Source organism: Myotis yumanensis, unplaced genomic scaffold (assembly GCF_028538775.1).
Source record: "Myotis yumanensis isolate MYYU_CA2020_CCGP unplaced genomic scaffold, mMyoYum1.0.hap1 SCAF_1, whole genome shotgun sequence".
Classification (NCBI taxonomy): domain Eukaryota; kingdom Metazoa; phylum Chordata; class Mammalia; order Chiroptera; family Vespertilionidae; genus Myotis; species Myotis yumanensis.
The window spans coordinates 47,053,621-47,069,378 of NW_027223752.1; the positions used below are offsets into that span (position 1 = coordinate 47,053,621).

The 15,758-nt window shown below is 49.2% G+C and overlaps 1 protein-coding gene across 1 annotated transcript in view; it reads left to right on the forward strand.

Moving 5' to 3' along the window:
- Nucleotides 1-15,758, forward strand: part of NID2 (nidogen 2) — a 65,422-nt gene that overhangs the window by 15,785 nt on the left and 33,879 nt on the right. The window contains exons 4-7 of the mRNA XM_070419667.1: nt 315-1,054; nt 12,617-12,766; nt 13,196-13,441; nt 15,072-15,272. Of these exons, the coding sequence (XP_070275768.1) occupies nt 315-1,054; nt 12,617-12,766; nt 13,196-13,441; nt 15,072-15,272 (1,337 nt within the window). The remainder of the gene's footprint in view (nt 1-314; nt 1,055-12,616; nt 12,767-13,195; nt 13,442-15,071; nt 15,273-15,758) is intronic.

Genomic DNA, 15,758 nt, shown 5'->3' on the forward strand with positions numbered 1-15,758 from the left:
ATTCCCTCTTTGTTTTCAATCAGCCAGATTTTAGATAAAATGTGGATTGTAGAGCAGATTACAACTTGACAGCCTAGCATTCTGTGAAACACAGCCTTTGAAAGTGACTATAAATAAGAGGTTGTTTATATCAAAATTCCAGTATCATCCTTTTAGTTAACATGTAAGTCTCTTTTATTTGTTTTTTCTACACCCAGGAAAACTCTGAATCTGATCTTGATAGTCTTTTAGTTTTAAAATAAATTGCTCACCTTTGTAGGAAGATGGGTAGTGGCCATTTTTATTACAATGCACTGCCCCCCCCTTTTTTTTAGACACAGCAACCTGGGGATTCCTGGCGTGTGGGCTTTTCATATCGGCAGCGTCTCCCCACTGGACAATGTCAGGCCAGCAACAGTGGGAGGATCCCTTTCCCAAGCCCGCTCCTCAGCTGCCCGGGAGCATTCCTTCAGCCATGCTGCAGCCCTGGAAAGAAACTACAGTGAGGACGATTTGGATTATTATGGTGAGAATGAGGAGGAAACTGAATACCCACCGAGCGAACCGGAGGAGGTGTTGAAAGGCCACGGCAATATCAATGCTTCCTTCCACGCAAAGGCTGACTCAAGGCCTGTAGGGGGTGGGGTCTCTCCTCCAGGTTCCTACCTGGACTCCCCTTTGCATCCAACACCCAGAAATAGGCCATTCCATCCTGAAACAGAATCTGCCCCCTTGGACTCTCAAACCGAAGAAGGGAGGCGTCTGAAGGAGATGGCCGCCCTGGATAGAAGAGGCCAGGTGGAGGCTTCGGAACAGCCATGGACCGGAGGCCCGGCTCCAGAGAGAGAAGAACATGTACTGGATCCTTCCCAGGGAGCCCCACCTCCTGACCCTGAAAACAGAAGCATCCAGCCAGACGTAGATGGAGGGGCACTGCCTTCCGAAAGGGGTGCTGGCCCGGCCCACGGTGAAGGAGAGGTGGTCCTGCCCAGCTCCGCCAGGCCAGGTCACGCAGCGCCACGGGATCACGGGAGGCACGCGGAAGGGGCGGCAGATAACACTGCCAACACTGGGGGTAAGTGGTTAGGAAACCGGGTGCTAAGATCCCATTCTAAAAATGCTGGTTTTGCAGGGAGTCATGCTTTTTTCTCTCAGGCGAGTACGTGGAAAGTTCAGCAGAAAGAAGATTGGAACTGATTTTTAAACGCATGTTTCAGGAGATAGAGTATCTTTCCTTTGCCAAATACATCTTGGCAGGCAAATTCTGTTTGGAATCCCTTGACGATTAATCATGTTTTTGAAAAAATGGGCCTCATGGAGCGAGTGGGGAAGGACTGGCTTCCTCGTGCCAGCACCGCTCTCAAGTGTAATGAAGTATTTCGGTTTTGAAAGTTCAGCAAAGGTATAAAACATTCCGGGGCTGCGCACACATTACAGCGATGGAGGGCGGCAGACTGGTTTTAAGTGGCTAACATTCCAGATTCTTCCCCTGTGATGGGACAACCCTGTGCTCCCCTCGGTTAGAGCTACTTGGTGGTGCGTGGGAGGGGGGACCCACGGGGAAGGAAGATTGCTAACCACCTGTGTCTTGTCATTTCTGCTTCACGGCTGTGCAGCTGTGGTATTCGCCTCCCTGGAGCCTTGTCCTCATTTCATGACTCACTGACCTGAGCGAGGGGCCAGGAGGGAAGTGCCGGGAGGCGGCAGCGGTTGATTCAGACAGATGCGGAGCCCGCGTCGCCTTCTCTTCCTAGTGCAGGCTTGTCATGTCAGCTCTTTCTTCCCAGCCAGGGATGTAAACATGGAATGGGAAACTGACCGCAGAGTCATTCCATTGGTTCCAGGGCCTGCTCCTCTGACCTCTAGTGGGAGGAAGGAGGTCAGAGGTGAAAGCATTCTTCAGGACCTCCTATTTTTTTTTTTTTTTTTAACTTTTTCTGTTTCCCATCCCTTTTGCAATAAAAACATGTCGACCTAGCGAAGAGGGTCTTCTGGGTTCTTCTGCAGTGGTATGGAATTTGCATGGAGAAGCGCTTATTTCAGGAGGAAGGGACCTATTTTGAGACTGAAGTGGCACTGTGTAACGACCAGAGGGAGAGTGTTGGTGTGAGACTCAGGTGAGAATCCTGGCTGCCACATTCCTGGCTGGGTCACACGAGGCAACTTCTGTAACCCCCAAACCTCTGACTTCTCCTAAACATGTTGAGAGGATTAAATGAGATATGAAGTTCTTAGATTAGTGTCGGAACCAGTTGGCTCTTCATAAGTGGTGGCTGCTGTTACTAATTATAGAAAATTTATAGCAGTGGGAATGAGATGGGGCGGGGGGGGGGGGGGGGGGGACGGGGGGAGCGGTGGTGAGTAGAGAATAAGGATTGGGCTTGTTAAGTGGTTGTGCCTTAATTTGTGCCTAAAGACTATGTGTCTGCCCAGTTGGAGATGTGAATTTGAGTGGAAGGCTTTGGAACCTTCAGACCCTCTGGACAATTTCCTGACTTTTCAGCATAAGCTCCATAGATCTAAAGAAAATTTTAAGCTAAGTATTAAAGATTTTCAGCAAAGGAATCTTGAGGCAAAGATGTATTTCTAAATGGTGTTTGCACTTGTGATTTCCTGCCCTGGGAAGAGGTTGGAATATTAAAAAGCAGGCCCATGGAGTGATTTATTAAAGAGTGAAGAGGAAGGGGCTGTACCCCCTGCTTTGAGCTGTGAGAGGTTGAGATCACTGGAGTAAGCGGAGGAGGTTGAGGGAACTGGCCATGGAGAACAGAGGCGGCAACCATCACCCTCCTGGGGCATGAACCATGATATTTATCAGATGCTGGAAGGCGTCTACTACTGACATCTGGGAAATGGCAAGATGCATATGAAAAAGCTGGTTAATACACTGCGACATTTAGGGGAAAAAAAATCTAACGAGCAACCACTGTTAGAGAGTGGAGAGGAAAAACTTTAAAACTTGAAAGCAGAGAAGGAAAATAGGCGAGCCTCTGTTTGCACCTCAGGCTTTAGGAAGACTGTGTGGAGTATAGAACCATGCAGCAGTGAGTACCCCCCACCACCCCCAAATGAAACATTGGCTCCCTAGAGGTCTAGCTGGCAAAAAAGGACTTCCCCTGGGAAAGCTGGTGGGTAGGAGTAGCAGAGACGTAGAGCATTGCCTGCTGACTGCCAGGCCATGGCCCATCCTGCCTGGCTTTCTCTACTGATGGAATGGAGGAGTGTGGACTGTGGTGTTAGGTGGACTTGAGCTTGATTTCCAGCTCTGCTTTGCAGTTTTGTTACTGGAGGGGAGAGGTCCTCGTCTCCCCTGGATGGTAGAGGGGGTGGATTTCTTGTGATATCCCAAGAGGAATAATTTTCTGAGACCTGTGCAGGGGAATGAGAGGTAGTAGAAAGCTTTATGTCTGTGGAATTACATCCCTGAGTGTCCCCAAGTCCCATTTCCCTCAGTGCAGTCATGGAAGAAGTGTAGCTGGGGCTTAGCAGATCTGAATGCAGAGCCAGTGAACAGAGGTTCCTTTCCATGTTGGAGCAGAGGCCAGTCCAGCATCAGGCTAGCACAGTGTGTGTTCCCCACTGCAGTCCATCAGCCCATGGCACGTGGGGTCTGCAGGTCCACATGGCTATGGAGGAAACACGGGAGAATGCAAGCGAGTCAAGAGCATGTGAGCAACAAGAGAGAAAATGCCTTTGTTTAGGAGATTATGTATTTCCAAAGTTTCACTCCCTTGCAGCGGCCATGCCCATTCTGGCCGATGATCTTTGTTCCCTGATACCATTAACAGGCAAGTACTTTCCCTATGTCACCCCAACTTTACTGGGCATGCGTCTATCTCCCCTGGTTAGGTCCCTTCCTCCAGTGTTTTGCAGGGAGGAGGCCTGTGGTTCCCTGGGGACTGAAGAGTTGCAGCTTCCTGGTGAAGTTGCCCAAATGGCATGCCTATAATGTCTGGCTCCCCCCTTTGCTCTTTTCCTGTTATTAATAACTAGCTAATTACCATGGTATCAGTTTGGGGTAAAACTTAAGCTCTGTCTGGCCAACATTTTCCTTAGTTCTAAAGTGGGAAAGTTTTAGGCCTCATTAAGTCATTATGAGCATTAAAATTGGGCATCGGAAGCACCTCGCCTAATAAATTTTAGTAGTTTCTCCTTCAAGCTTCATAGTAGACATCTTGCTACAACAAGAAAGTAAGATTTAGTTGAAGCCCCTCCGCGCAATATCTCTCCCTTCTCCTTTAATTTTAATTTCTCCTTTCCCCCTTAGGGACTCTAATTATAAGCTTTCCTTTTTGTTGAGAAATCTAGATTCTTTTCAGATCATGTCTACACCAGGCAAGAATGTCCCAGTGACAAGCTAGCTCTGGCCTCAGGTATATTACCTGCCTTATTCTGTTTTCTTAGCCCGGAACCAGCAATAAAATGAGTGTGCAAGTGTCCTCTGTCCGAGGTGTCTTGTTTCTCCAGGGAGCGCTAAGGGCTGGTTGTCAAACCAGAAAGTCCCCTGGACACCTGCTGTGTGCTGTCTCTGATGGAGGCACTAGTGGGAGTTTTCCCTGGCATTTGCGGGTGCCCACTGGGGCTCCGAGAGGGGACGTGGCTGTAGACTGCGCTATCACAGTTAGTCCTCAGAATTGCCCTGTGAGGTAGTAGTATTATCCTTCCCATTTTATGGAGGAGGAAACTGAGGCCTGGAAATACTGAGTGGCTCGCCTGAGTAAGAGGCAGACCAAGACGACCAGACGTAGGCTGGGAAGTAACACAGTGAAGGTAAGTCCGCGTGTATCAAATCAGGGAAGTCGTGAAGGAGGAGGTGCCTGAGCCAGGCCTTTAGGCCAGAGCCTGTGTTTGCAGAGGGGAACAGTGGGGAAATATTCTGGGCAGGAAGGTGATGAGAGTGAAGGTGTGGAGGTGGACACGGAGAGACAGTATGTGAGTGAATGGAGGGGGTGGGCATGAGAGAGAGAGAGAGGAGCTGCCAGTGAGGGCAACCGCTGACTAGAGTAGGGACTGCCTGCATGTGGGTAGCAGAAGTGACATTGACTATGGGCATCTTAAGCCTGCTGAGGTGGTGCCCTGAGGAGCTGAGTCAACCTCAGGCTGTGTGATGAATGAGAAAGGAGGCGGGACACCTGGCTTTCGGACACCTCAGGCATTGCTGCTCCGTTGTGGGGCCTTCTTGTTTCTCCTAAGATGGCAGCCATGCGGGGAAAGCCCAGGTGTGACCGGATTTCCCTGTGGCTTCTAGTCCAGCCCTACTTTTGGCCTTGGGGAAGGCTGCAGGGATGCGTTGCTCATGCAGCTTCTACCCTGGGATGCACTGGAGCAGGCTCCACGGCCCAATGCAGCTTCCCAGCAGGAAGGCCCCTCTCTGGGGGCGCCTCCCGGCTGCAGAGGGTCAGTGAAGACCAGCGTGGGAGAGCCTGCTGGTTCATGACAGTGGATATAAATGCCCCGCCCCAGCCAGGGGCCTATTAACGGTTGGCTGGACAGCATCACTGTGCACTGCACACATTCATCAAAAATAAACAAACATGTAAACAGGAGGAAAAAGCATGCCACCATTTTTTGTTATAAATTCGGATGTAGTTTTTCTCACTAGTCTGTCATTCTGGGAGCTGGGGAAACTTAGCAAAGTCTGACAGCTGTGGAAAGGAGGGTCCTTTTCCTGGGGGGAGCAGTAGAACTCGTTTAAAAACGTCACTCCAGCCTGACCAGCATGGCTCAATGGTTGAGCATCAACCTATGAACCAGGAGGTCAGGTTCGGTTCCTGGTCAGGGCATATGCCTGGTTTGTGGGCTCAATCCCCTGGGATTCAGCCATTCAATGATTCTCTGTCATCATTGATGTTTCTATCTCTCTCTCCCTCTTCCTTCCTCTCTAAAATCAATAAAACTGTATTTTAAAAAAATAAAAAAGTTACTCCAGCTGCCTGGGGCAGCCCCACGCAGGAAGCCCTCCATCCCCCTCATGTTCGCACAATGAACTCGGTCTGTGCCTTGGCGTTTGCCCGCCTCCCACGTGGCTGGGCCAGAGCCCAGAGTGAAGGGGGCAGGCCCAGGGCTGAAGACAAGTGCTTAAGTGTTTCGGGAAAATGAAGATTGAAGGGTGGAGCCGAGCAAGTGAGGAGAAGTTTTCCGTTTTTGTGAAAAATCCCCAATTAAGATAAGTGCCAAGGACTTGGGCAGCACCTATGCTTTCTTTCCCTCTTAGGTATCCTCATCCTATTTTTCTTTCTATCAAGGGTATGAGAAGAGTAAAAAAGCATTAAATGGAAAAAAGAAGGATTTAAAAATCCTCTCATTAAGATTCCTTGAGCAACTGCCTACCCTCAGTTAACAAAGCCTTTGTAAACTGAACTCATTCACACCTGCCCGGCCTCCGCCTCCAGCCCTGTCCTAAAATGCCAGCACCTGTCTCAGTCATGTTGCCTCCAGGTCAGGAGCTCCCTGGCAGAGAGAGGGTCCCTAGAGGGTCTGGAAGACAGCCTGCCCCTGTAAGTAATTTCAGGAGAGAGGAAGCCGTGGAATAAAAACTGCTTCTCAAAGCGGGGGCTCTAGTCCACTTGCACATGAGGCCCTTGTTCAAAGCGCTGATTTCCATGCCCGGCCTCTAGCTTCTGAACCAGAATCTGCATTTTAAAACCAGGGTCCCTGGTGATTGTAAAGCCCACACTCAAGTACTACTGGTGTAATGGAAAGACATGGGATGTAGAGCCAGAATATCATGTAATCGCCGTGGGCCTCGGTTTTCTTATCTGTAAAATGGGGACAATATCTCCTTACCAGAATTGGAAGAAGTGTGTGCAAATACATTGGAAAGTATGATGTAAAGGGCATATAAATAACCACTGAACAAGAAAAATATGCCACTTTTTCTTGAGATGCTCACATCTTATCCAGCTGGGATCCAGACGCTGATTCCACCCCTTCAAGTAGTTCAGCATCTTTGAAGCACCTGCAATTCCCATAGGAATTGGAGAAGTCACATTAGCCAGAAGCTTGGCTTTTCTTGCCCTGATAGAGAGGTGCATGTGGGATCACGTTTCTCCCCCTTCATCAGGGAAGGCAGCTGGCCTCTAGGCTTTGGGTTACCTCCATTAAAGGGTCCTCACACTGCTTGCTTGTGGATCTGGGCCTAAGTGGGCCACAAGCACTGAGATGGGCTTCTCAGCTGGCCAGGAGTGAATGCGAGAGCTTCCCTGAAATCCCACACGCCCCGGGAGCTGCTCGTTGATCAGATGATCAACATTAATGAGCATCCTCTAGCTCAGAAATGGAACGTTTGTGAATACCCTGAACATTATCATCAGTGGGGAGTACTGAGGCTCAGATTCCCAAGACCCACCCATAGAGAATCGGAGTTGGTAGGTCTGAGGTGTGCTCTGAGAATTTGCCTTTTTAACAGGTACCCAAGTCCGTGGTTGGCAAACCGCGGCTCGCGAGCCACATGCGGCTCTTTGGCCCCTTGAGTGTGGCTCTTCCACAAAATACCACGTGCAGGCGCGCACATACAGTGTGATTGAAACTTTGTGGCCCATGCACAGAAGTCGGTATTTTGTGGAAGAGCCACACTCAAGGGGCCAAAGAGCCGCATGTGGCTCGTGAGCCGCGGTTTGCCGACCACTGACCCAGGTGATTCTGCTGCAATGCGGAGTCCACAGGAGAAATGCAGCTCCCTCTGAATTGGTGGAATAGCGCCTGGGCGAGGGTAAGTCCCTGTCAGAGCTGGGTTGGCACTTCCCTGCTCAAAGCTGCTGCTAGAACTGATCTCCCCCAAACCTGCTCCTCGGTCTCCCTGTAGCAGTAAGTCGGCAAGACATGGGCACCCTGTGGACTCCTCTCTGTCTCTCCCCTCTCTGCTACCTCTCTCTCCTCTCTCCACATTACCCCTCTCTCCTTTCTCCTCGCTCTGTCCCTCCACTCCATCCACCAGCAGACCCTGTCAACTCCACCGTCAGATATTCCGGGTCTGGTCCCTTCTCCTCCTCGCCACCAGCACTTCCTACTACTAAGGCATCGCTCCTGCCCGAGGTTCCTGAAGTCAGATCATGTCACTCTTCTGCTGAAAACCCTCCAGCAGCTTTCCAGCTCACTCAGCCTAAAGTCCCATCCTCCCTGTGACCTAGAGGTCCTGGGAGACCTGCAGGATTACCTCTCTCCCTCTCTCCTCTGTCCTCCCACAGCCCCACCCACCTGACAGGACAGACGGGCTGTCCCGCCTCCACTGTCCCCTCCTCCAGGCCTCTGCCCTAAGGCCGCCTTCTCCAGAGGCCTGACATTTAAAGGAGCAAATCCATCTTCCCCCTCTTGTCCTTCCCTGAGTTAAGTTTTTGCACAGCTCTTGGCACAATCCTCCATACTGAGTAATTTACCTGTCTGTTGACTCCTGCCTAGGAGATTGTAAGCTCAGGACAGGAATACATTGTCTTTTTCCCCACTGCTACAGCCCTAAGTCCTAGACCAGCACCAGGCCCATAGTGAGTGCTCAATAAATATTTGTTGAATTATTGAATGAATATTGCAACAAGCATTTACTTTTCACCTAGCAAGCCGGCCCTGTGTGAAGTGAGTACACCTGTGTGTGAAGGCAGGCATGGAAAAGGGGCCCCAAAAGCAAGCCTTACGTGCCCCCCCGATTAGGGGCGAACCTATTTGCATGCCCTGGTGTGGCTATCCTGGGGCTGGAAGGCTGAGCTTTTAATGCAGTGCTTGGTTCAGTGAATTCCATCCTGAGAATGCACTGTTCCTCACACACACCAAATTTAAAGACTCCCCAGGCCAGCTTACCAATAACTAATTTAACCCATAGTGTGTCTCATAATAGCCTTTCCTGGAAGCCTAATCATTATTTTTCGTTGTTAGAAAACTACTAGAGGCCTGATGCACAAATTCATGCACAGGTGGGGTCCCTCGGCCTGGCCGGCAATTGGGGCTGTCTTGCCCAGTCCAGATCGGGGCTGGCTGGCCAGCCAGGGGAAGGGACCATGGGAAGTTGGCTGGCTGGGGGGAGGGACCACATCTTCCAGGTTGGCCAGCCGGCTCAGGGGAGGGACTGTGGGAGGTTGGCTGTGGGAGCACACTGACCACCAGTGGCAGCTCCTGCATTGAGCATCTGCCCACTTAGTGGTCAGTGCATGTCATAGCTACTGGCCGGTCATAATGGTTGCTTAGGCTTTTATATATATAGACTTGAGGCCCCGTGCACAAAATTCGTGCACTGGGGCGGTGTCCCTCAGCCCAGCCTGCACCCTCTCCAATCTGGGACCACTCAGGGGATGTCTGACTCACAATCCGGGACTGCTGGCTCCCAACCACTTGCCTGCCTGCCTGCCTGACTGTCCCTAACCACTCCCCTGCCAGCCTGATTGATGCCTAACTGCTCCTCTGCCAACCTGGTTGCCCCCAACTGCCTTCCCCTGCTGGCCTGGTCACCCCCAACTGCTCGTCCCTGCCGGTCTGGTCACCCCCAACTTGTGGCTGTGGGCGCTGCCATCTTTGAGGGTGGGGCAGTCAATTAGCATATTCCCTTCTTATTGGCTGTGGGCACTGCCACCTTTGAGGGTGGGGCAGTCAATTAGCATATTCCCTTCTTATTGGCTATGGGCACCACCATCTTTGTGATGGTGTGAGGGTCAATTAGCATATTCCCTCCTTATTAAGTAGGATAGCCTACATGCTAGTCAGCTTAAATTTGCACAGTTGTCTCTGTACTTTGCTGGCTACATGGCTGTGCCTCTCTTGTTACCTATGTAAAAGCCATGCCTACAGCTAATTTTTTAGTTAAATTAATCTAATTCTCCATATCTGTAGTCCTCCTCCATCCCTTCTCTCCCTGTTTCATAATCCACTCTTAGAATGGGAAATGAGTTGGAGAACAAGTCTGCACAACGAAACCAACAGGGGGCATATAACACAGATCCATAAATTCCTTAATTTGGGGCAGAGCAGTGTTAGAGTTTAGTTTCATTTTGAACTGAATTTCCTGAAAATGACTACACTTTAGACCTGCATGAGATTGCTTTTTCACCTTGGTGCTCAGAGTATATTAACTTAGAAAACATGGTTTCTGCAATGAGGTGTGAGAAGAAGTGTCATCCCGATTTCAGAGATGAGGAAACTGAGAGACTGCCTTTCTGTAGTTTCCCCCCAGCAGTCTGAGCCATTGTGGGGTAAGCTCTAGAGCTTGGGACCCTCCCCCCCTGCCCCCACTCTTCCCTTGGGTTCTAGAGGGAGAGTCTGGATGGCAGCCCAGGCCGTGAGCACACTCACAAGTGTGCCAGTCCCTCCAGGTGCCACTTCTTTGCACTTAGTTGTAACTTTGAGCTGGAGAAAACAGACTTTGACACACCCAAGCCACATTCATTTCTTTTTACTTCAACTAGGGTTTTATCTCCTTTCTTAAACCAAAGGTAGACAATGATATATAGCTTCCCTCACAGGAGCCTCTTGGAATAATTTTTATCATTCTGTCTTGAGTTTTTGTCACTTTTCTGTTTTAATAACTATTCAGGGTTCGTATGCCTCGTTTTTTATTTTTATCAGGCTGGGATTTCTCAGCTATGTCATGTAGGCCCTGTCCCAAATCTTGAGTCACCAACTTCCTTCTCACTAGTTTCCCAGTCAGATGTTCCCCTGAAGTCAAGAGTCTGTGCTGCCACCCCCTCAGCTTGCTGTGTTCTCAGGAATCTAAGCAGCACTCACATGCTGTCCAAAAGCTCCTGCTCCTACTCTCACTTCCTCTTACCTGTGTTTTCCAAGGGTGCTACGATACCCATTGGATAATCTCTTCTGTCTTCTGCCATTAAGCCTGATGGCTCAAACCTTCCTTGCTGAAGCCTCCGCTGACTAGCCCCAGAGCCCTGATCAGATCCTTAACCCGCTCTCATGATGAATGGACCAGGCTTCCCTGGAAGGGTAATAGAATCCTGGGCCAGACTTCCTGAGTTCAAACCCAGCTCTGCCACCTCCTGCCCCTGTGACTTCAGGAAGGTCACTTTAACCTGTACCTCAGCTTGTTCATCTATGAAACAGGGATCAAAATTGTCCCCTGCTCTATGGAAATTAAGAGTTCAAGTTCATAGGATAGTGTCTGGCATACATTAAGCACTAGTTGAGTGTTAACTTTGTTCTGCCTGGTGGATACAAGTCTTTATGAAATTACTAGAGGCCCAGTGCATGAAATTCGTGCACATGTAGGGTCCCTAGGCCTGGCCAGCAATCAGGGCAAATCGATCAGGGCAAATCGATCAGGGCCTTCTGGCTGCCGGCCAGGGCCTTCCTACCCTGGCTGCTGGCTGCCAGCTGGGTCCCTCCTTCATTCCGCACCACCCCCTGGTGGTCAGCGCACGTCATAGTGAGTGGTCGAACTCCCATTCAGTAGAACTCCCAAGGGGACAATTTGCATATTAGCCTTTTATTATATAGGATATTGTGACATATACAGTGCTACATCTTCCCCCCACTGGTTTCTTTGTTTCTGTTCTCTGCTGGAATACTGGGAAAATACTGATTTCTTTCATTATCTTGCTTTCCCTCTCATTCCCCCCTTTCTAGACCTAGACATGGAACACAACTACCTAAACTAGGGTGTCCGTCTTCCCCGGGAGCTGGCTCCTCACAGCAGCATCAGTCTAGCACTAGAGTTCTGTGCCTTCCCTTTGGTCAGCGTGCTCCAGAGTCACCACCCAATACCAGCTCCTGGGGATGCAGGAGCAGAGGTGTGCACAGCCCCTTGGCCTCCTGGTGGCTATGCTTAGGATTGGCATCATCCCCAGTGTCGGCGAGAAAGCCTTCTCTTGTCCATCAGTGCCCACCCCCAGCCACATCCCACCTCCTTGGCCATTTCCTTTATGATCGATGGCATTTGCTCCAATTCCTTTATTTCTTGGTAGCACTTGGAAGCTTGCTTTTACCCAGGCCTACTGTGGCTTCCTAAGAGACTGTGACGGTGGCCAGGCTCTACTATCGCATGAAGTCCTGCTTGTTTCACAAGAAACTTTGCAAAGGCTCAGAGCATTTAACAGCTGGATGGATTCCCAGGTCTTTCCCTCCATCTTCTCACACACACTTTCCTTAAGGGAGCTGTGTGTTCTTTAAGCCCTTCTCCTCAAAAAAAATTTTTTTTCTGGGTAGTGAGACAAGCTATAGGCTATTCTCTTTAAGTTCAGGGTCACCTAAAAGAAGAGAAGAATGAATGGTCAGGCATAAAATGACATTTGTTTCTCTCTTTTGTCTTCCTCTCCGGGGATCATTACTATCAGGTTGAACCAAAATTGCTGATCTTTGGCCATGTTTGACCCCCAAGTTGGCAGTTTTGTACAGTTCGTCCTAACACGTTCTTACTGGTGGGCTGTCTGTTACTCCAAGCAGAGTGCGCAGCTCACGCTGGCTCACCAGCCTGGCAATGAGACCAGGTGGAAGCCCTCAGGCGTCAGCAGCCATTCTCGCCAGAAGACCAAGCAAGTTAATCCCCCTGCGTTGAATGTTATTCCTGTCTCTTAAACATCAATGCCCATGTGTTGGTTACAATCTAAACTGATGTTACGGAGCAGATACGGTGTCCACAACAAAGCTGGCAGCATCAAGGATGCTGGGGTTGCCTAGTCCTTTAATGCAAGTTTGTTTAACTTTCCAGACTTCTTGTACAGAACTCCCAACAAGGAGACCTGTGAACACAACCACCAAGCGTGCTCCCGGAACGCCTTCTGCACTGACTACGCCACCGGCTTCTGCTGCCACTGCCAGTCCCGGTTTAACGGAAATGGGGAGCACTGTCTGCCGAGAGGTGAGGCGTGCCAGCGTGATTGGGGCTGGGGGCTGCTCCGTGTCTATTGCTGCCGCTTGCTCATGTCTAGCTGCCACTGGGAGCTCTGTTTGTAGACCTTGTACCTCTGCTACCTCAACCGAAGCCCTAGCAACTCGCAGATGCTTAGTGAATGTTTGAGGAAGGGACATGTTTGGGCTGATGTCCCAATTTGAGGATTAACTAGAAATGCTTCCTCCTTTTTGCCAGCTCATTAGAGTCAAAGTGGATGGGAGAGAGGGATGATGGGAGAAAAGAGGTCGAAGACAGGTGTATTTCATACTGAGATGGATAATTGGTTGATTCGGGGAATCATGGAGATGGCTAATGATTGAGTTTGGGGGGTTGCAGTGGAATTATGTTTTCTGTGGGCCCCTCCCCAGCCTGGATGATGGTCTTGCTGTTTTTCAGGGGCACCTCATCGAGTCAATGGGAAGGTGAATGGCCACCTCCTCGTGGACCACACCCCCGTGACCTTCACGGACGTGGACCTGCATGCTTACATTGTGAGCAATGATGGCAGAGCCTACACAGCCATCAGCCACATCCCACAGCCCGCCGCCCAGGCCCTTCTCCCCCTCACACCCATCGGAGGCCTGTTTGGCTGGCTCTTTGCTTTAGAGAAACCAGGCTTTGAGAACGGCTTCAGCTTCACAGGTAAGCAGGGCCTCTGAGAGGGCCAGTGGTCACTGTGGCTTTGGTGGCATTGCTCCTTGGATTCTTAGTCAGTGGAAGAGGATTTGCCTCTTCAGTGTCCCAGAGCCACAGGTGTGTAGTTTCCTGTCTGGAGGTAGCTGGGGATGGTTTGACCTCGCAGGACTGTTTTTGAAAGACAGTGATTTATTCTAAATGTCATCTGCTCCAATTCCTTTGTTTTGGGTAGCACCAATGGCCCTCTTGTTTTCATGGGCAGAATAAGTGGGAGATGGAAGGAACTGCTGGAGCATTGAGCTACCCTGGCCCACTGTGGCTTCCTCCACGTTGTCCTGACAAATGGAATGATTCCATTTGGAGCATTTGTGTCTTCTCGCCCCCATTTGTTGAAGCTTGTTGGTCAGGCTTTTTTTAATTGAGTTGTTATGCACAGATCTGCCCAATGGGGAGGCACAGATGGTAACAATGGGGCACCTGGAGATGATAGACCGTCATGGGAAAGGGCGTGCCTTTCCTCTTCTCCCGCCCCCACCACCCTGACCTATAAGCGTAGAGACCAGAGCTGCTCAGACGTTATCCAGCACGCAGATCCCTTGGGGTCCTTGTGAAAATGCAGCTTCTCGTTCATAGGCTCGGGTGGGGTCTGATTTTGTTTTCCCAACAAGCTCCCAGGCGATGCTCGTGCTGGTGTAAGGACCACCCTGTGATAGCGAGAGTGCAGAGGGTAATTTTTGGCTTCTCTGCTCTCCACCTGAAAAAGCTTGTTTCCTGGTAGAATTATCTTATTGCACAGAAAGTGCTGAGAGAAAAGCCCCCCCTCCCATCTCCAGCTGTAGAGCTCAACAGTTGTTAGAGGATCTTGCTCTTGATAAGGGTTTGAGTCAAAACCCTTGAGTCAAAAGTAGATAAATATAATACAGTATACCCAGTTACATTTGAATTTCAGATAAATAATAAATAATCTTAATAACTTAATATAAACATGCCCCAAATATTGTGTGGGACATGCTTATGCTAAAAACATATTCATGTCCTAACCAGTTTGGCTCAGTGGATAGAGCGTCGGCCTGTAGACTCAAGGGTCCCAGGTTCGATTCCGGCCAAGGGCATGTACCTTGGTTGCGGGCACATACCCAGTAGGGAGCGTGCAGGAGGAAGCTGATCGATGTTTCTAACTCTCTATCCCTCTCCCTTTCTCTCTGTAAAAAATCAATAAAATATATTTAAAAATTTTTTTAAAGAGATAAAAGAAAACATATTCATTATTTATCTGAAATTGAAGTGTAACAGGGTATCCTGTTTTGTTTGTTAGTTTGTTTTTGCTAATTTGGGCACCCTTGGAAAGAGAACGGTCAGTGATGTTTCCAGGAGTTTATTTCTCATGGAAAATAAGCTCCTACAAAAAGAAATGGTGTGAGATGTGGCAGCATAACAACACACTCTGTAAGAGAGAGGTTGAGGAGCTGTTGTAATCGACAGCTGGCAGCACTTAGTCTTGGGTGTCACGTGATCTCCTTAGGCCTCCTCTTCATCAGCAGTGGAAATTGGGAGGTGGACATATGCACTGGTAATTATTACTAGAAGATACAAGGCCTCTTTTCATCTCTGTACTGATTTTTTTCACCCCCTCCAGGTGCTACATTTATCCATGACATGGAAGTTACTTTCTACCCAGGAAAGGAGAGGGTTCGAATCACTCAAGTTGCTGAGGGGCTTGACCCGGAGGACTATCTGATCATTAAGACCAATATTCAAGGCCAGGTGCCTTACATCCCAGCAGGTTTCACAGCCCACATGGCTCCCTACAAGGAGCTTTATCACTACTCGGACTCAGGTATGCGTAACCGGTCTTCACATCTGTAAAATGGGAATAGTACATATCTCCCAAGGTAGTTATGGAGATTAAGTGTTACTACATGGAATGTCCTTAGAATAGTGTGTGGCACATAAAATAAGCTTAATGTCGTTTTTATTATTTTTGTTGTTAATATCAAATCTATAGTGTAAGTGAGCAGAGTGTTGCTGCTATACACAAGAATCTTAATGTTCCTACCCAGTACTTTCAAATAATAATAATGTCATCAATAACAACTTTGATGGGTAGGGATGCTATAATTATATATAGTTTTTAACCATTTTGCTCTCTGTGCCATGTCAAAATATTGATTATTGGAACTGAGACTCATCCTATAACCTTATTTCAGCCTGCTTTAAAGTCACAGGCATGCTGCAGTGTTGTAAAATTCATGCCAGGTTTGGAGTCAGAAGATAGAAAAGCGTATCCTGGATTTGCCACTTAAAATAGATGGGGAAAAGGCCA